Here is an 18705-nt window from a genome sequence, read left to right as displayed (position 1 = left end):
GTCACGTAAATGTCTATGTCCTTATGGGGGTCTATTTGGTCAGAACACAAGCTTATGTACAAACAGCCTTCATTCAACATCAGGATCCGTGAAACGAAAATCTTCCCATATAACGTGAAGTGCGCCCGACAAGTATCATCACAGGATAAGCAGCTAACCATCAAAAGCAAAATAATAGTCTAATCCAAATTATTGCCGAGCATGATCTCCACCCGTGCTTCCTCGCCGCTCGCGATCATCACTAAGGGTATGATCTCTATAAGGTTCATCCTCATCATCACTAAACAAAGGCTCCTCATCACTTTCCCCTGCGAAAGCATTATAGAGCTCGCCGCCTCGGCGTTGCGTATGGCCAGAACGCCCGTTCATGGCTTGCGTTTCATCCTCATCCTCGATCATTTCGAAATCGTAGTCATCACGGGGATCGTTGCGCAGACGTTTCCGTCGCTGAACGTGGAAGTAGGCCCCAAGTCCGATACAGAACACAATGATGGAGCCAATCGCAGCGTAAATCCAAGCTTGAGTCCTTTTAGACGCACCGAAAGTGGGGAAGAAAGACGGCAGAAAGCTGTCGGCTGAAGAAGTAGTAGAAGGCGACTCGGTAGCACTGGGTTTTGTTGGGGCGGGAGCACCAGAGGTCTCCTCGGCGGGAGCCTCTGAAGGCGTTGGTGGTTGAAAGGTTGGCTTTGGTTTCACAGGACGATCAACGGCATCGGTTGGCATGGACGGAGGCTCCGTCTTAGTTGGGCCCGGTTGAACGCTAGTAGTAGCGACAATGGCATCCTCGATTGAATGGTCGTCATCATGCTCATCGGGCATAGGATGAAGGGGCTGGCTGGATCCATCGATGGACAATCCCCAGAGGTTGAGCCGCCAATCGATGAACTCTCCGACATGTTCATTGACCTTGGTATCCTTGACGATAACTGTCCATTTTCCGACACCGGACTCACCCCTAAATGAAGGCATTAGAGGACACAGCCTGGGAGCTAAAACACGGGGACAAATACTTACCAGTGAGCCACACTCATGAATGTCCAATCCTCATAGCCAGCCTTTACATTATCAGACCTTCGCGCCGTACTAAGGTGACTGACGATGCCTTCGGGACTACGCAATTCCACGCTGATATCGCCTCGGCGTGTGTGGTTGACATTCATGGTCACAGTGACATGCTCCAGTTTCTCTACATTAGCCTGATACATCATGTCCTTGGTAACTTCGTATGAGCTGGCGAGGCCCTGGTCACCTTGGGGGATCTCATGCTTCACTCGTAGCCATGGTGAGTGGAGCCACGCTTGCGGTTTCACCAGCTCCCACGTCTTTGCCAGCTGGACCAGTGAATATGCATCTACCTTCCCGAAACCCCAATCATGGCTGAACTTCTTTCCCTCTTTGGTGACCTGCCAGCTCCCGTCATCTTCGTGGACGGGAACCGCAGTCTCGACCATCAAATACTGGGCATCACGCCATGTTAGTTCCGGTCGGGCACTAAGGGCGAGTGCTATTGTTCCCGCAGCTAGCGGACCTGCGGCAGAAGTTCCGCCGTGAAGAGAATAGCACTTGTCGGTTCCCACATCAGTGGTATGAATCGCATCACTCGAGCCACTGCTATAAGCGACAACCAACTGGGCAGAGCATGATTCTGAGTAGCTGGGGTGTTTGCCCTCTCGATCAATAGCCCCGACGGTGATGCTATAAATACTGTTTGTGTAACCGTCAAAATTGCAATTATCATCGTATCCGGCACCGTTTCCAGCGGCAAAAACAAATATGGAACCTTTGCCGCCCCGACCATTCTGGATACCGTTAACCATAGCCCGTTTAATTAGAATCCCGGGTGCCTCCATCGTGGCGCCATCGTCCGGGGGTCCCCAAGAGCATGAATAGATATCATTGCGCTGAAATCCGTAGTTAATGGCAGCAGCCTCATCCACATCGTCAATGGGTGCCGACAAAATCCGAATTCCCGCAATCTGACTGTCATATGCAACCCCCACTCCACAAACATCATTCCTAGCTGCCCCAATCTCACCAGCGCATCTGGTGCCATGCCTATCATCACTGAGTCGTGGTTTAGGCTCCGGGACCATGTCGTTAAAATCGTAGGAGCCCTCGGCAAAGTAGTTTGGTTTGAGGTCATTGCTGTACATATCTAGACCATCATCGATTATAGCAGTAATAACGCCCTTCCCTGTAATCCCTTCTAACCAAACGTCGGAAACATTGAGATCATGGCCAACTTGTACGGTATTGTAAAGATGCCACTGGCCGCCGAAGATGGGGTCCGCAATCCCAAGTGATGAGGCAACTTGCTTCTTAGCTTGGACAGCGACGGGGTCCTCCTCTTTCCTAGGCGCCCTCGAGACGATGTCCACTGGAGGAGCCCTCTTTACTAGTCGCTTCTTAGGGGCTAATTTTTGGGACCAAAGTATACCATGCAAATTCCTATCCTTCTCGTCCAATGTTTTGTCGTGTTCGTCTCCGGCACGAGGTGATTTCCTTCTACCCCGTACATGTTCCAGCAGTGCATCTAGGTCTGCACTGTTTTCCTTCGGTATGGAGAAAGTGTGGTGCTGGTTGAGTTCCCCCACTTGCCCCTCGTGGCGTGCACCGAGCTGTCGAGCGATTTCATCTGGGGAGGCGGATTCGTCGAGATGAAGAGCGAAGAAGTCGCGCGTCTCATAGGAGCGGCGAGGATGGAGGGATGCCGTCGCGGCACAAAGAAGGCCAAAGGCTACCGTTGCACTTTCCGATAGACGCATAATGGGAGGGACCGCAAATCGAAATACCCGCCTATCAGTACTAGGGCGAGATGAGGACAGATACGATAGTTGCCATCAATAAGAACAGTACCAGACTTCTCAATGAATGGCTCGTGGTTGGATGAACAGCTTTGGGGAGGAAGAGTCTAATAAGTAAGTACAAGAAGCACAGCAATATAAACAGATATGGGATGTAAGGAGTGGGTGTTTATGCGATGAGCACTGCTCGAGGGTTGTTGCGGAGGTGGAGTTCGAGAAGGTGTTCACTTCGGAGAAACAGCGGAACCATGTGCCTCAGGCAACGAGTTTTAATGGCTTTTAGCTTCACACGATTCTCCACCGACTGATAATTTTAGTACTTCAAGTCTTCAGATAGCATTCAATGGGGGCTTGAATTTTTTTTTTTTTTTTTTTTTTTTAATTGAATAGATGCTCTAGATAATTATGGTTACCTTGTCTCAAGTTCTTCGACTTGTAATTTCTCCCTTTTCTTACGATCCCTCACCTACTGTATATGACTCTCCTCTCCGATCATCAATCAGGGTGAATTTAAACTCCTTACTGCACCCCCTCAGCCTTACCGAAGAGGTGAGAAATAAGTAGATAATAAAAGGAGCGGGGGAAGGTTATTCAACCTTGGTTGACTTTCTTTCTTTCCTTCTTGCTTTCTTTAATGAAAACATATATAAAATTCCAGAATCTCTATTGTGAAAACAGAACATGTACACCGGTAATTTTCAAAAAGACAGCACCGCCTCGGGCCCTGGGCAGGTATTGCAACAGGGTATGATATAATTAATCTATGTACAGTCCATCTTCAAATACAAGATTATTCATTGCCCCAGCTGACAGGCAATTCGATAGAAAACGTGTCTCAAGATCAATAATGCGATTATCTTCCTTGAACAGGAAAAAGGGAATACCTAATTGGTGGGTTCCGAGGGAGTCACTGTTAGTGGATGCGCGTCCAGTCAGTGAGCTGCAACATGGATGGATTATCTACTTACAGTACTTGTACTACTATCTATACACATACACTGAATACTCTCTTTTCTTCGCCTTCTCTTTTTCTTCAGGACCCCCCTTCATACCTTAACCTCTCCAAATTTCCTTGGACAGCCACTTGATTTTCTATGAAAAGGAGAAGGGAAATGAGAACGATCCGTGCCTGGCGGGATCTTGTTAACTTTGATGCAGATTGACTTAATTGACGAGTCAGCCCCGCATGAAAGATGCGTTGCCAGCCACCGACTTAATCTCATTAGCTAGCACAATGAGATTAATTCGTCACTCCATTTTAATCCTGTTGGACACGGCGCCTCTTGATTTTCTGTCATCTCATTTTGAGAATATTTTTTACCCTCGATCTCTTTCTCTTCCTGTCAAATTCGCGGTATTCAGTTACCCGACATTTCACTTATACTGTACATTGTTCCAATCTATATACACAGCTTGTATACTGCGCAACTCTCAGCGCCGTGAATTGGGCCACAACTCGTTACTGCAGCCTCATCAAAATGTACTAACACCAACTGGCTTTATCTAGATCTGTCACCTCTTATCGTTACAAGCTTGGATACAAATTGATCCTTTCAGCGACCTTGATTAGTGTCGCGACCCTTCCCTAATTTCGCCGCGTCGCGCTTTTCCCCAAGGGATCAAATACAGCCTTCTAGGTGGTGTCGCATAGACACTCGAAGCTTGAAGCATGGCTACAACAACCTCCCAGAGGCCTACTAATGGAGACTCAGTGCCTCCCCAACCCATATCTTCCAATGGTGTGCTACGCGCACCATCACACGGACGGCAGCAGCCTTACAGCATGAAACCTACCGCAATGAATTACGAAAACGACAGTGATCAGACTTACGGAACCCTCGATATCCCACGCACTCGATCAGTTTCCTACCGGAATAACCCGACTGTAGTTCGTGGTCATCAAGCTTCTCGCTCGTTCTCTGCAAGGACCAAGGACTTGTCCCACGAAGGGCATCCGAGCTGGATGGATAAACCACTCCCACCAGAGCCATACGCCTCAGTTGATGAATTCGCTACCTCACGAGGCAGTAGGGGCGGTTCCAGGCATTCAATCTCGAGTTCAGTAAAGCGAGATGATTCTCATGTACCGCCATCGCCTTCACATAGTCAGCCATCGCCATTGAGTCGCTCTAACACCGTACGCTCTACAGCCGAGCAACGGCATGATTGGGCGGCAGATCGGTCGCCTCTTCAAAAGCTGGAGGTGGCCCTGGGCGGGATTAGCAAAGAGGAGAAACGAGCACGGGCTTTAGAAGCTGAGATGAAATTGAAAGAACGGATGGCGCGTCAACAAAGTGAAAGCGACGGTCGCGCGCCTGCTCCTGTACAGTCTCATCAAGGAACTGTGCCACGAGACACTTCGAGCCCATTAACCGAGGTCTCTGAACGGACAGAGCATGAGCAGCCAGCTATATCACACCAACGTCCGACTCAAGTTCCTTCGGACAGGGCGATTCTCACTCGCGCTCGAGCTCCCTCGGCACAACATCCTAAACCATTGCCTGCCAAAGTGCCGCAACAGGCAAGGGGTCATCCCCCGACTATGGGCGCTGTCAGGACAGGTAGTGCTCCCAGGCGATCCGTGTCTGTGAGCCATCAAGCAGGAAGTGATCGTATGGGCTCGCAGCCAATGAACCCGGCCATGCCGCGAGATCATAGTGCCCCTTTCACTACCGCTACTTCCCAGACCCGCCAGCCTCCCGGCCGTCCTCGAATGACTGGGCAAGGCCAACATAATACCGAACCAGCGAGACAAGCGCCGTATCTGAGTCCTGCGGCATCACAACCCAGACCAGGGCCACAAGCTGTTAGAAGGGAAGAACTACCCGCGGCGGCCATTGCCCCCCAGCAAGCGGACCTGAGTGCTCACTCTGCTAAAACTGGGTTTACCCCTAGCGCTGCACCTGCAAACTCCGACTCAAGTCGCGAGCTAGGTGGAAATGCTACAGTGACTTCTCAAAGCCTCGAGAGTGAGCCCACGTCGCACCCTAAGCCCAAACGACAGACTGTCTCGTTCAACGTCCCGCCACCAACGCCTCCACCTTTGTCTGAGTGGAGAACAGCACCGGTGGCAAGGCTGGGTGCTTCCGACTTTGACTATCAGAATTTCGACATGGATAGAAGTAAGGCATGGTGGGAAGGCGGTGGAACTAACCGTAGAAAGAGTCGGGCTTTGCCAATTAACTACCAGAAGACCGCAAACCCAAAGCCAATGTGTAGGTCCTGTCCCTTGATTCGCTATCCGTAAATTGCGGATTTCTGTGAGTGATACTGAACGTGCCATAGTGAATAAGCGCTTTCAGCCACAGCTATTTCTGAAATGCGGCCCTTTGCTTCGTTACGGAGGGCTGAAGCGGGTACGAATCGATGGGCCGAATGGACCGTTCGACAAGGAAACGTGGAGAGGGAGTGTGTTGATTGTGACAAGGGATTCGCTTTCCTCGTATGATCCACCGCCTACCCTAAGGTTATTTCCTCAACCAATGGATCTCCTTCCTCCTCCTCCAACCGAAGTGAATGGAGAGGATGCTAAGTTGGCTCCTGAATATATTGACCCGACAGCTGGACTCATGAAATTTGGACGAGATGGCCGACCCCTCTATGTTAAACCGGTGGATCATACAGAAGAGGAGGTGGATCTCTCATTCATTGAGAACGATGACGGCATTTATGAGCAGTCCCCCAGCATCATTGACTACAGCAACGAGGGTGTTAAACAACCGATCCCAGCTAACAGAGTACATTCGATGGACGGAGAAACCGCTGGGTTCTACAAAGAAATTGCAGGTGCCCGCCTCTATGCCGACCCAGGAAGAGATGTTACTTTCTGGAGATTCAATTTGGAGATCGAATTAGGACAAACGCAGCAGCGAATCGCGTATCGCCTCAATCAGGGACCAGCTTTGGGATTCTGGGTGCCAGCAAGAGGACAATCGATGAATATAATGTATCACACGTGCAATGGCTTTAGTCCAGGTGTCGACTCTAACAAACTGTGTGGGCCAGACCCTTTATGGCGAGACGTGCTCAATGAGCACCAGACTCGCCCATTCCATCTCATGATTGGTGGAGGGGACCAGATATTCAATGACAAGATCACAGCGGAGTCACCCTATTTCCAAGAATGGGTCAAGATAAAGGATGTCCATGAGAAGTATGACGCGCCACTCCACATGGAATTCAAAGCAGAATTAGAAAACGCCTTCCTTGAACACTATTCACGATGGTTTTCACAAGGGCTTTACTCCTTAGCGAACTCACAGATACCCATGGTCAACATCTGGAATGATCATGAGATCCTCGAAGGCTTCGGTTCTTACCCGCATGAGTTCATGAGCACGCCTGTAATCTCAGGGCTGGGAAACATCGCATTCAAATACTATCTGTTATTCCAGCACCACAGCGTCCCGGAAGAGACTGACGCAGATGAACCTAGCTGGATGCTTGGCGCTTACCCAGGACCGTATATCAACCAACGAAGCCGACATTTGTTCATGTCTCTGGGCGGTGGCGTGGCTTTACTTGGACTGGACTGCCGGACTGAACGGATGGTGAGATTGTGGAATCCGTGTGGTAGTATAAAGACTATGCTAACATGATATCCTAGAATGATGAGATCCTTAGCGAACAGACATGTGATATAATCTGGGACCGATGTCATAGTGAAATTGTTCGGGGAGAGACAAAGCACTTGTTAGTGTTGCTGAGCATTCCAATTGCGTATCCTAGGGTGGTGCGTTTTTAAACGCTGACTACAATACCTATGGTCCTGTTGTTTCTAACTTTCTTACAGGCGATGGTGAAGAATATCTTAAACAGCCGGAAGTCGCTCGGGAAGGCGGGCCTATTTGGTGGTTTTGTGAATAAGAGCGGCAGCAAGGTCGAGATCTTCGATGACCACTGGACAGCTAAACACCATAAGTCCGAGCGCAAGTACTTGATCGAAGATCTCCAGGACTTAGCAGCAGACAAATCCGTCCGTATAACCATTTTGAGGTAAGCAACCATACTCTGCCGTCTCGTGGGACCGGTTTAATGATTATATTTTTATAGTGGCGATGTGCATTTGGCCGCAATTGGCGAATTCTACTCAAATCCGAGATTAAACCTGCCCAAAGACAAAGACTATCGTTACATGCCGAACGTTATCTCCTCAGCGATCGCAGACATGCCAGAGACGGTGATGGTCTCGGACACGCTCAACAAACGCAATCATATCCATCATCTGGACACCAATACCGACGAAGATATGATCCCTATATTCATGAACGATGTGAATAATAAGCCACGGAATAACAAGCGGTTGCTACCACGCCGAGCTTGGTGCTCCATCCGTGCATATCAACCGGGTTAGTGCAAACCTCATTGACTAGTTGGCTCCTCAGTTGTACATACATTGCTAACGACACATAGGTTTTACCCCACAAGGAACACCGGGGCCTGAATCGCCGCCGCTGCCAGTGGAGGAACCCCGACCAGGCAAGTTGCAAAGGACATTGTCCTTAACGCGCGGGGACAGACCCCAGAGTAGCGGTGGTCTTCTGCGTCGACTTTCGTTGCGTGGACGACCACCGACCAAGGACTTTAATCTTGGAGGAAACCCGGCTGGGCGGCGCATGAGTATGGATGGTCCATTTCCGCCCGCGGAGACAGGCGATAGCTACTTTCCACCACCACCTTCGGAATTCCGCCCGGGACCTTTCCTTCGGCGACCTACGAATCTGAGCCGGAAGGCATCTAAAAAGGCCGCAAAGCAGGCAGACGATGGTGTTGGCGCCTATGTCAATTTAGAAGGGGGGTTGGCCGTTACCTTGAATTTGGAGTTGAACCCGAAAGATCCATCGGGTATTACGATCCCATACAAGTTACTCGTACCGATGTTGCGGTATGAAGGGAATGAGTACGACCCTCCCCCGGAACCAGTGACCAAAGGCTGGAAGCGGTGGCTGAGTGTACGGAAGAAGAAGCGGGAAAAGCAGCATGTGGAGGACACCGACGTAGAAGATGGATTTAGCGATGAGGGGGAGGTGGATGAGTATGATCGCTACGAGAACGATGCGCCTCCCGAGACACTAGTCCCGGTAGCTAGTCCAGGTGGACCAGAGCATGGTGGTGTTGCCGAAACGTCGAGGCGAAAGAAGTGGTTTGGCCGAGGAGCTACTTGATCGGATCTAATGGGATCTTGATCTGATATGATTGTGATGATTGATGATGGTGATGGTGATGATGATGATGATGATGATGACTGACCATGACGATTATGAATGTAAGATCTACGTACTTGATAGTATTATTATATTATTTCTAAGCGTGTATAAAGTGGTATCTCTTCTGATATTTTGTTTTTGTTATTTCCCTGTGATAAGTCGGTCTATAATACTTACCTGTATACTCACTAAATACTAAGTACTAGGATAGGGAAAGGCCGGTGATTGATCCGAGATAAAGCGGTGATCGATAATCAGTCACGGTCTCGGCCCGTGACTGCTTTCTAAGCGCCACCCCACGTGATACGGTCTCGCCGACGCGAAATGCGTAATAATTTTCTTTCTTGTGAATTCGCAAGTTCTTTCTGTCCCATTCTTTGTCTGTTATTCATCGTCTCCACTCCCCGTCTTTGCAGTGAGTTAAGACTAGTTCCTTAGTCAAAATATCCCCTTGGCTGCGAACGTTTAGCTAATCTTGGGCCTTCCAGCCCTTTTTTCGTCAGTCCGTCCCCACCACCCGGCAATTAAAGCCCCTCCTCGCCGTTTGCCCTGAACGCCCATAATTAAACCCGCCGCTCTCCCTACCCGACTTTCTTTCTCCCCTTTCTTCCCCCAACACCGTCAAGCTGTTTTCCTTCGCTTTTCGACGACTTCCCTTTCCCTCTCTTCGCTCATCCGTCGGATTGACGGCCGCTGCTGCATCGTCTTTGCACCAGAAATCTTCCCCGTCTGCTTCAATCCTATCAAATAATCTCTCGACGCCACTGCGCGTCAGTCAAAGTTCAGCATCCAGGATGGTGCACACCAAGGTAGTTAGTGAGTACCCCTTATTCCTTTGTCTACCGTGTCGCCGGGATTAGTTGAGGATATTAACCGATTCCCGGTGTAGTCATTGGCTCCGGCCCCGCTGCACACACCGCCGCAATCTATCTCTCGCGTGCGGAGCTCAAGCCTGTCCTCTATGAAGGCATGCTCGCTAATGGCACCGCTGCTGGTGGCCAGCTCACCACTACCACCGACATTGAGAACTTCCCCGGCTTCCCTGATGGTATCGGTGGTGCGGAGCTCATGGAGAATATGCGCAAGCAGTCCGTTCGGTTCGGAACTGAGGTGATCACTGAGACTATCTCGAGAGTGGATTTCTCACAAAGGCCGTTCAAGCTGTGGACAGAGTGGAACGACGGTCCCGACAACGAGCCCGCTCACACTGCCGATGCCGTCATCATCGCCACAGGTGCCAATGCCCGCCGTCTCGATTTGCCCGGTGAGCAGAAATATTGGCAAAACGGAATCAGTGCCTGTGCCGTCTGTGATGGTGCCGTGCCGATCTTCCGCAACAAGCCCCTCTATGTGATCGGTGGTGGTGATTCGGCTGCCGAAGAGGCCATGTTCCTGGCGAAGTATGGCAGCAGTGTCACTGTTCTAGTCCGTCGTGACAAGCTCCGTGCCAGCAAGGCCATGGCCAGCCGTCTCCTGGCCCACCCGAAGGTGACCGTCCGCTTCAACACCGTTGCTGTCGAGGTTCTGGGTGAGGAAAAGCCAATGGGCTTGATGACCAACCTGAGAGTCAAGGACACCGTCACCGGCAAGGAAGAGACTGTTGAGGCTAACGGTCTTTTCTACGCTGTTGGTCACGACCCCGCCAACGGCTTGGTCAAGGGCCAGATTGACCTCGATGAGGACGGATACATCATCACCAAGCCTGGCACCAGCCTCACGAGCCTGGAGGGTGTGTTTGCTTGCGGTGACGTCCAGGACAAGCGCTACCGCCAGGCCATCACCAGTGCCGGTACGGCATCCCTTATCATTCCCCAATCAAGTGCAAGATTTACATACTAACAACCATGAACAGGTTCCGGCTGCATTGCTGCTCTCGAGGCAGAGAAGTTCATCTCCGAGTCCGAGTCCCCTGAGGAAGCTCCCGTCAACGAGACCAAGCAAGACACCCAGGGTACCGGCGCGGAGTACAAGTCCAACCCTCTCCTCTAAACGTCTCTTCGTTCCGCCATACCTCATCCATAGAATCTTCTTCATCACCTTTGCTTCAAACATAGATCTGCCTACACCGGCTGACTATAATGTTTCATGTCCTACGGATATATCCCATTTCCCCCTATCTTGATGGTTGCTTATATTAGACTTCAGCGTTTTGGTCATTTTGCTCGGTTCGTGATGGGAAGTTCAATACACTTTCTGGTTCCTTCGATGATACTCATGGCGCGCATGTTTCATGGGTCGCTGACTGATAAATTTCAATACACATAGAGTAGAATTATAGAGTAATTCTCGAGGATCATTCATTTGACTCTGGTTTCTGTGCTAGTACGGCAATTGATCGTTAAAAGCTTCTATCTCTAATAATGCATCAACTCTTATGCGAATTCATGATAGAAGCAAAACTGTCCACACAGAGTGCACCAACTATTCATGTATTGGAGTTATGCATCGAGTCGTTCACAACTATCCCAGGACCAATAGGCGTAGCAGTTGTTGCTCCATGGCCCCGATCGCTTGTAGACAGCCCCAGTGAAGGAAAAGACGAGGAATCAGAAGCAGAAGCAGAAGCAGAAGCAACTCTCACACCAGTCGACATACCAGGTGTCAGCGTTATCATCGCAGAATCCAAACCCCAGCTTTCAAACGGATGAGCCGCACACCATTTCACCTTCAACGCCTCCGCCTTCTTCTCCCACTCGGCCATTTGCTGCTTCCACCGACTGCACAATTCGGCGTTGGTCTGTCGATTGACCTCTGACTGCTCGATATACGGGCGTTTTTCCTCCTCGCTGGCCTCCCGCCACATCTGCCCGAGCGCCTGCTGGACCTCGTGGTGAGCAGCCCGGACGTTGAGGTCATTCCTTAGGGCTTGGTAAGTTTCGTCGCATTGTGCGCGGCACATGCTCCGGTGGTCTTTCTGGTAGAGGAGGAAGGGGTTTATGCCTACTCTTGTGGGACGGGGCAATGGAGGTCCTATTTCGGATTGGATGAAGACCCACATTGCTTGTTCGTAGGCTTGTTGACGGGGTGATGTGGTTGGTTTCGCTGGATTGGGGACGGATGGTGCTGCAGGTGTGTGTGGTTCCTTTCGCTTTTGCCCTGCTGCTGTTGCTGCCGGGATGACGGGCTCTGATTTCCCCTTCCGTGGTACGAGGGGATTTGGTAGCTCTATGGGGCCTAGGATGGATTCGATCACCTCTGAGGCTGCTCGCAGTCCGGATATATATGCGCCATGGACGGTGGCTGGGTGAGTGCCACATGTTGCTTCTCCTGCAAAATGTAGGTTGCCAATTGGCTTAGCCATCAGGTCGTAATCGCCTGGACGTGCCTGTGCCGCCACGTAGGAGTATGTGCCCCTAGTGAACTTGTCCGACTTCCATCGGGTAACTATGGTCTCAAGGGGATCGGGAACGGCTGTGTCTTTGAAAACGTTGCGGAGCTGGCTAGTCACCTCAGCGATTATTTCATGGTCGGGTGTGCTTTCTGCTTGAAGAGCGGAATCTCCAGCCATGAGACCAATCAGGACGGGGAGTCCGGTGGTTTTCAGACAATTCCAGAAAAGATAGAATCTACCCCGGTTAGCAGCGTAATCATCTTGGTTTGTGCTATCTTGGTTTGGCGGTTCCTGCAGAAGCCCAAACATATCCCGGTCAGTGTCCCAGAAGGGCTGGTCAAACACCAGAATCACCTTATTCAGCACTCCGAAGCCGAGGCGATCGATGGCCCCGCGTTTCCATTCGGGAAGCGGAGGTTCAAACTGTACAGATTCATGCTTCAAAACGCCCAAGGAGCCGGTGAAGATCACCTTGTCTGCTGCAAATGTCTCGCCATCTTCGCAGTGGATAACTGCGAACTGCCTTCCTGAATCGGTAGGGTCGTATGATATCTTAGACACAATCTTGTTCGTTCGAACGTCCAGTTTCGTGGGTAATGAGAACAGTCCGTACGGCACTTGCTGATATCCACCTACTACCTGCGCATGTTCGCCTTCAAATTCATTTCCTATATCTTGGTCCCACCCAGAGAGGCTAAGATTACGGACGTTTGTCGCATTCGCATATTCCAAATTGGCAAAGTGCCAGTTGATCAACCGCATATCTTTCGGAGTCAGCGGGAGCATCCGCTGGTATTGCCGAATGCCATCGTCTAGCACAGCACCTAGTGTTTGCGAGGACGATGCTTTAGCGACAGGATCCAGGTTTAAAGTGTCATTCATCGAGACGCCGTTGTTTAACCTCCAGCCGTTCGTCTGACACATGAAAGCTGCTGGATGCTCCTCTGGGCGTGTACTATCTGCGCCCGGAACACCAGGAGCCGTAATATCTGCAGTTTTATGACCTACGCCTCGGCGGACACGCTTTGTAGGAAGCAATAAGCCGATGGTACCGGAAGCCCTTGCTTCTTCGTATTGTCTTACTGTAACACCATCGCTTGTTGACAGGTCGCGACCGGAGTCAATCAATGACCGATCGCCTTCCGCAGAAGGAACGACAGTGGGTTTAAGTCGATAAAACCCGGAACGCTCAAGGACATCATCATATAGCCTCTCATCCATTGCATCCTGCATTTCTTCCACCGGTGAACCGTCTATGTCATAGATCGTCGAGACGTCGCGTAATAAATGATATGGAAGGGCCAACTGGCTCCGAATAATTGGATCTAACGGATTACCATGGTCGAAGCCAACAACTATGTGCGCACCCATCTCGGCCTTAGGGACTAGTCCGGAGCCTAATTTAGACGACTGAAGGCTTCGCAAAGGGTGCGAGTATATACGACCTCCGATTCTGCGCCTTCCTTCTAATAAGATGACCCTAGGGGATGTAGACGCGTCGCGATAATGACGGAATAGACCCTCCAAGTGCCGTGCGCAACCTAATCCTGCCATCCCCGCTCCAATCACGACTATCACGGGTCCGTGCTTGCGCCGGCCTACCTTTGGGGTCACGAAGCGCATCGGTATCTCGACACAGCCAAAGTTGATATATCCATTTCGCACCAGCCATTCATACGCAAAAGAGGCCAGGTTCATCCAACGGTAGTCCTTCGCACACCCAAGGGCTTCCTCCTTGGTAACGCTTACCATGGGATTTCGTGTCCAGAGTCGAAGTATACCATTTCGTATGTTCAAGTATACCGTAACGTGCAGATGACACAGGTGGTCCTGGAGCGCTTCCTGCTCTTTGACGTGTAGCGCGTACGGATTGAGTCTGGACGCATAAGCTGCCGCAACACATTGCTGAGCGTAAACGCCAGTTGGGAGTCCTAAAGGTATCGATGATCTTGGGCGATATTTTGCGAATCCATTCCCACTATCTGCGCTTTTAGTGTCTGTAGCGGAAGAAGATGCAGAGAGTGTGTTATTCATAGTTAACGGAAACGTTGATTTGCTTTGACTTGATTGAGGCGTGAACGAAGCAGTCGTGACTGAACTGTTCGAACTACCATAGACCGCATTAGCAGAAGCATCCAGAGACACGTCTGTACTTTGTGAACTAGAGTCAGCGCCCTCCAAAGCCGATCTATCTTCCCGAAAGTCTGCATTCGAATTTCCATTTGGGAGAGAATACAATTTTGAGACATTGATTTGATTACGGTCGTTATTGAAATGCGAGCCATAAACCTTCTTTATGGTAGCGTTCAGCTGTAGACCGGACTTCGGCAGGGCCTGGTTTGATGGCAGCAATGTGACATGTCTCCTACCATTGAATCCGAAGTTCGTTGGGATATATTGGTCTAAATGAGTGGTGGGCTCATAAAGATGGCCATTTAGGCCCTGCGTTGTCAAGGAAGCCGCGGCTTCCATACTGCTGGCAAGGGGCGTCACTTCCTCGCTGGGGTGCGTTGTAGCAACAAGGTCGACTTTTGGCCAATCCAGTAAAGGTAATTAAAATATACTGAGCCTGTTGGTACACGCAACACTTCCATCACTTGGGAATATAAAAGTCTCAAATCTCAACTTTTCATCCCATTGTGGGTCCACTCATCGGGAGCCGTTGGTAGTAGGAAGGAAAGAAGCTTGATGGGGATGTACGATGTCCTTGAGAAATGTTAGAATCGGCTACATAGTTATATAAGGACTTTTAAAGGTACGAGGATAAAACATATCATGGAGAGTAGAGATATATTGACTTACCTGAGATGTAGTTCGAGGGGTTATTGGGGGCAAGGAAGATACTTAGTGTCCGACCCCATCACTTTCCTTTCACATTTGGTGTAACCCTAGAGGACATAGCCCTGGACTAGGTAGTAGAGCGACTGTCAATTAGGGCCAACTGGAAATCAACTCAAGAACATGAGGGCCAGGAAAAAGGGTGAAGGGCAAGGAGATGTGAGACCTGAACTCTTTTTTGAGGCCATCGCTGGCCATTTGGTACTGCGGACAAGACCCCATGCGTATTTCTCAGTCCGAACCCAATGAATGCCACATTCTGCAGGCTCGTTTCCTGTTCCCTCCCTCAGTCTCTCATACTAACTCATTCGCTCTCCCTTGTTATAATATTATGCTTGACAGCATTATGACTGACAACACAGCTGCTTCCCGGGAAATATCCTCCGTAACCCTGTGAACTCATGCAAGGATTCCCTCCTGGCATGCACGCTGAATGTCCCGACTTGCAGTCTTCCCGCCGCAACGGCAGCGAAAGTGCATGATTCCCCGAAGCGCAACGCCTCCAGTATTACGCCTAGTTCTCTATATATTAGCGATACGGCGGCGTGACAATTATGGATATCTAGCTCTTCTACGCCGAGTCATACATACTCCGTATACCTACCTTTTTTGTTTGCTTTTTTTATTTTTTGGATATTTAAGGGGTCTGGCTTCTCCTACTGGCTCCTACACGGTCAAGATTTGTTTTCAACCTGATAAATTTACAGAGGGGGGATGGGGATATAGTGTTGAAAGATCAAGAACGCCAAACGCCCATAAATCTTTCAGTATCGCACAAATGATCCACACAACCGGCAGGAAATTTGTAGGACATGAATCGTGGCAGTTATCTCTATCCCAAGTAGTGTATCGAATGCAAATGCAGCTCCGAGATTCAGCTCTTCCGCAGGTGTGTGTGCAGGCCGTATATTTCCCCCTCTCCACCGTCTCCATCCTTGAAGATGTCGGAATCATTATCGGTAAATTCATCCCGATATGGGCCCCGGGGTAGACGTTTGGGCGAGCGCTCACCGCCGCTCTCATCGTCGATGGCCAGGTCGACGTTATCGTCATCAAAATCATGGAACCCAAGACGCTCCTCCTCGTCACGAGCGAGAGTCGTGGCGGCCGCGTTGACATCGGGGTCCTCGGAAAAGGCCTGATGAGGGCGATGGCCAGCATGGTCTTCCTGCAGAGATTGACGTATATCGGCCCTTTCTTGGGCTTCTAACTCTTTAGCTCGCGCCATGGTCCTAACCACAAGATATCAGCTTCCGAATGTAGCCAGGTTAAATCCCTAGTGAGCCCCACCTTCTATATATGTACCAACCGGTGAAAATTCCGATCGCCACGGTGATGATGATGCTGCAGATATTCACAGCTTTGGAGCCTGCGCTCATCTCCTCTCCCTTCTCGGAGAGTAAACGGATCCGGCTGCCAACAAAAGCCGGAACAAGAAGTTTAGGTGTAACAATTGCCGTTGCGAGTCCATACGTCAGTGGTTGAACAGTCGGGAAAGTTGAAACAGCACCATTGCATACGGAGTATGGCAAAGGACAAAGACGGATCATGCACAGTAGCTTCAGCCCATCATACTTTAGCGTTAAAGCAAGAGCTGCAAATCGTTTATCCCGTTCCATCATTCGGTTGACGAACTTAGACAGGACAGTGCGGGAGACAATGAAAGAGCAGGTAGATCCAAGCACAGTCGCAGTGGCATAGAGGAGCCATCTATCAAGGCGTCAGTTGGCTAGTAAATGACGGGTTAATAACGACAATCTTACCCTTTCCATACACCAAAGATGTAGCCGGACATGGTACCAAAGGTAGACCACCCCACCAAGGGTGGAAAGGAGACAAAGAATACACATAGCCAAAGGACAAAGTATGCCCCCGTTGACTGCTCCCATCTCTCAGCCACCGGGCCCAGCCATATGAATACCTTGCTCGTGAAAACCAGAAATCCAATTCCTAGGAGGTTGGCAAGTAAAGCAGCTGCTACCGCACCTACTTTTTGCCAAAAGTTCATTCTCCGCCATATAGCCTCGATTTGTCGTGATGTTTTAGACACCCGGCGGGTGACCTGCTTCCAGACAGTCGTGGGTTCAGAGGGGGTGGTGGAATTGCTCCTGCTAGATGCCAAATGACTCCATGGTGGGTAGTGCTCGTCTGCTGGTGACAGTGATTCTGTAGGCGAGGTCGGGAGGGAAAGAGCTCGGGCGGTGGATGTGTAGTCTGCAGGCATCTTTAAGTAATATATAAAGAGCAGTACTAGTATGACAGGTGTTCAAAAAGCTGGAGAGACTGTGACTGGCGAACCAATGGAGTTCAACGATTGTACACGGAAGCGTGACGGGGTCACACCAGCGATTCTTTATTGGTGATAGTGGACTTGGGAGTTTGGTTCCCGATCGATCGTCAAAATTCCTGACTGTTGATCAATTAGCGAGGGCGTTCATATGCCCTCGGCGTAGGCTGATACATGGGATGCTGAAAAGGGATCGGAGTTACGGCTGGAAGGCATTTCTGAATTGTTTTTTGGGGGAGGGGAAAGGAAGAACAACTTACCAGGTGAAAGTTAAGCAGCCATGATGAACCTTCAGTTACAACCAAAGGTAGATAAGTGCATATGTTGGTAGGTGAAACGTGGCATAGAACCCCCTATATCTCGACAATGACAGTTTATCTGCCTAAGAGTGAAACGACGGGGGGGTGTTTGAAGGCAGTGCTTACTAGTAGTGGTTTTGTTCATGGTAGCGGCTGACTGTACCGTATGAAGTCACTCCATTACTGAATTACCCTCCGATACGGTAATTCCGGACCTGTTTCCTTCCGCCCTACCAGATTGATAGTATATGTACGTATCGGCAGATCGACCAGTGATCCCTTGGAGGGAGTTATCGCCCGTGCCAAGATCCTGAGTTGCCCTCAAGTCTAGATCACAGCATGTCAACTGGTGTTCTTTTCCCCCCACATTCATACTCAATGGTTTTCTTTGGGACGGAAAGGATGACTAAAAAGGTTAAAAGGCTACATCTAATTTAGCATAGATATAAAACTGTATGTATTGAGCGATCAGCTAGACACAATAGGAACAATTCAATAGAAGAAAAAGGGGCGGGAGCTAGTATGTTCATGAATAATATATGCTCAATATCAAGTTCTCAAACTTTCACATACTCTCTTTTTCTTCCCCCCATAAATATAAGGATATAATAATAACGCCTGTTTCAATCGTATTTACAGAGTAGTAGCGCTTCACTTAATCGGGTGGGAGGATCAAGGGAGACGAATTGGTGGCGCAGCTTCAGGTTGGAGAACAAATAAAATAACTAAGGGCGATAGGCTGATTGTGTTCAAGCTCTCGATAAATTCCCCCCATTGACCTTGGCTTGGTCTAAGTAGTACTAAAACTAACCTGTCCCGTAACCGTCCCCGACTTCCTACTTTAGTTTACACCCTACTCCCTCATCTTCCCCCCTCTTTCACTCCCTAGTCTTTTCATCGCATGTTTTTCTTCTTCTTCTTTCTCCTGCCCTTTCCTCAG

At 49.8% G+C, this 18705-nt stretch overlaps 5 protein-coding genes across 5 annotated transcripts; 2 read left to right on the top strand and 3 right to left on the bottom strand.

Annotated features, from left to right (window-relative positions):
- Positions 1–24: 24 nt before the first annotated feature.
- kexB (kexin kexB) lies at positions 25–3016 on the bottom strand. Its single transcript, XM_032041043.1, has 2 exons — positions 1015–3016; positions 25–955 (listed from the first exon to the last, which is right to left on the bottom strand). The coding sequence occupies exons 1-2, from the start codon at positions 2763–2765 to the stop codon at positions 190–192; spliced, it is 2517 nt and encodes an 838-aa protein (XP_031903053.1). The 5' UTR covers positions 2766–3016; the 3' UTR covers positions 25–189.
- Positions 3017–4327: 1311 nt separating this feature from the next.
- BDW43DRAFT_250535 (uncharacterized protein) lies at positions 4328–9115 on the top strand. Its single transcript, XM_032039802.1, has 6 exons — positions 4328–6019; positions 6090–7354; positions 7411–7536; positions 7597–7799; positions 7857–8152; positions 8217–9115. Exons 1-6 carry the CDS (start codon positions 4474–4476, stop codon positions 8966–8968), a joined length of 4188 nt encoding a protein of 1395 aa, XP_031903052.1. The 5' UTR covers positions 4328–4473; the 3' UTR covers positions 8969–9115.
- A 689-nt stretch (positions 9116–9804) lies between these two features.
- Positions 9805–11355, top strand: trr1 (thioredoxin-disulfide reductase TRR1; the record flags this gene model as incomplete). Its single annotated transcript, XM_032049856.1, has 3 exons — positions 9805–9826; positions 9900–10799; positions 10863–11355. The coding sequence occupies 3 exons, from the start codon at positions 9805–9807 to the stop codon at positions 10997–10999; spliced, it is 1059 nt and encodes a 352-aa protein (XP_031903051.1). The 3' UTR covers positions 11000–11355.
- aof2 (putative lysine-specific histone demethylase Aof2) lies at positions 11356–15260 on the bottom strand. The gene is made up of 2 exons (XM_032039798.1): positions 15144–15260; positions 11356–15047 (listed from the first exon to the last, which is right to left on the bottom strand). Exon 2 carries the CDS (start codon positions 14811–14813, stop codon positions 11436–11438), a length of 3378 nt encoding a protein of 1125 aa, XP_031903050.1. The 5' UTR covers positions 14814–15047; positions 15144–15260; the 3' UTR covers positions 11356–11435.
- Positions 15261–15814: 554 nt separating this feature from the next.
- BDW43DRAFT_250516 (TVP38/TMEM64 family protein) lies at positions 15815–17978 on the bottom strand. Its single transcript, XM_032039800.1, has 5 exons — positions 17892–17978; positions 17727–17819; positions 16943–17648; positions 16470–16889; positions 15815–16411 (listed from the first exon to the last, which is right to left on the bottom strand). Exons 3-5 carry the CDS (start codon positions 17401–17403, stop codon positions 16054–16056), a joined length of 1239 nt encoding a protein of 412 aa, XP_031903049.1. The 5' UTR covers positions 17404–17648; positions 17727–17819; positions 17892–17978; the 3' UTR covers positions 15815–16053.
- Positions 17979–18705: the final 727 nt, after the last annotated feature.

The sequence above is a fragment of the Aspergillus alliaceus genome, assembly GCF_009176365.1.
Source record: "Aspergillus alliaceus strain CBS 536.65 unplaced genomic scaffold BDW43scaffold_9, whole genome shotgun sequence".
In the NCBI taxonomy this organism is placed as follows: Eukaryota; Fungi; Ascomycota; class Eurotiomycetes; order Eurotiales; family Aspergillaceae; genus Aspergillus; species Aspergillus alliaceus.
This window is presented reverse-complemented; position numbering and strand designations above follow the sequence as displayed.

Excerpts from the sequence above, each read along its gene's own strand:
- BDW43DRAFT_250535 (XM_032039802.1), top strand. The coding sequence starts at position 4,474 with ATGGCTACAACAACCTCCCAGAGGCCTACTAATGGAGACTCAGTGCCT. Across the intron at positions 7,537-7,596 it reads CAATTGCGTATCCTAGGGTG|GCGATGGTGAAGAATATCTT; the intron begins GTGCGTTTTTAA and ends ACTTTCTTACAG. Across the intron at positions 7,800-7,856 it reads GTCCGTATAACCATTTTGAG|TGGCGATGTGCATTTGGCCG; the intron begins GTAAGCAACCAT and ends ATATTTTTATAG.
- aof2 (XM_032039798.1), bottom strand. The coding sequence starts at position 14,813 with ATGGAAGCCGCGGCTTCCTTGACAACGCAGGGCCTAAATGGCCATCTT.
- kexB (XM_032041043.1), bottom strand. The coding sequence starts at position 2,765 with ATGCGTCTATCGGAAAGTGCAACGGTAGCCTTTGGCCTTCTTTGTGCC. Across the intron at positions 956-1,014 it reads TTCATGAGTGTGGCTCACTG|GGGTGAGTCCGGTGTCGGAA; the intron begins GTAAGTATTTGT and ends GCCTTCATTTAG.
- BDW43DRAFT_250516 (XM_032039800.1), bottom strand. The coding sequence starts at position 17,403 with ATGCCTGCAGACTACACATCCACCGCCCGAGCTCTTTCCCTCCCGACC. Across the intron at positions 16,890-16,942 it reads ATCTTTGGTGTATGGAAAGG|ATGGCTCCTCTATGCCACTG; the intron begins GTAAGATTGTCG and ends ACGCCTTGATAG. Across the intron at positions 16,412-16,469 it reads GGTTGGTACATATATAGAAG|GACCATGGCGCGAGCTAAAG; the intron begins GTGGGGCTCACT and ends TCTTGTGGTTAG.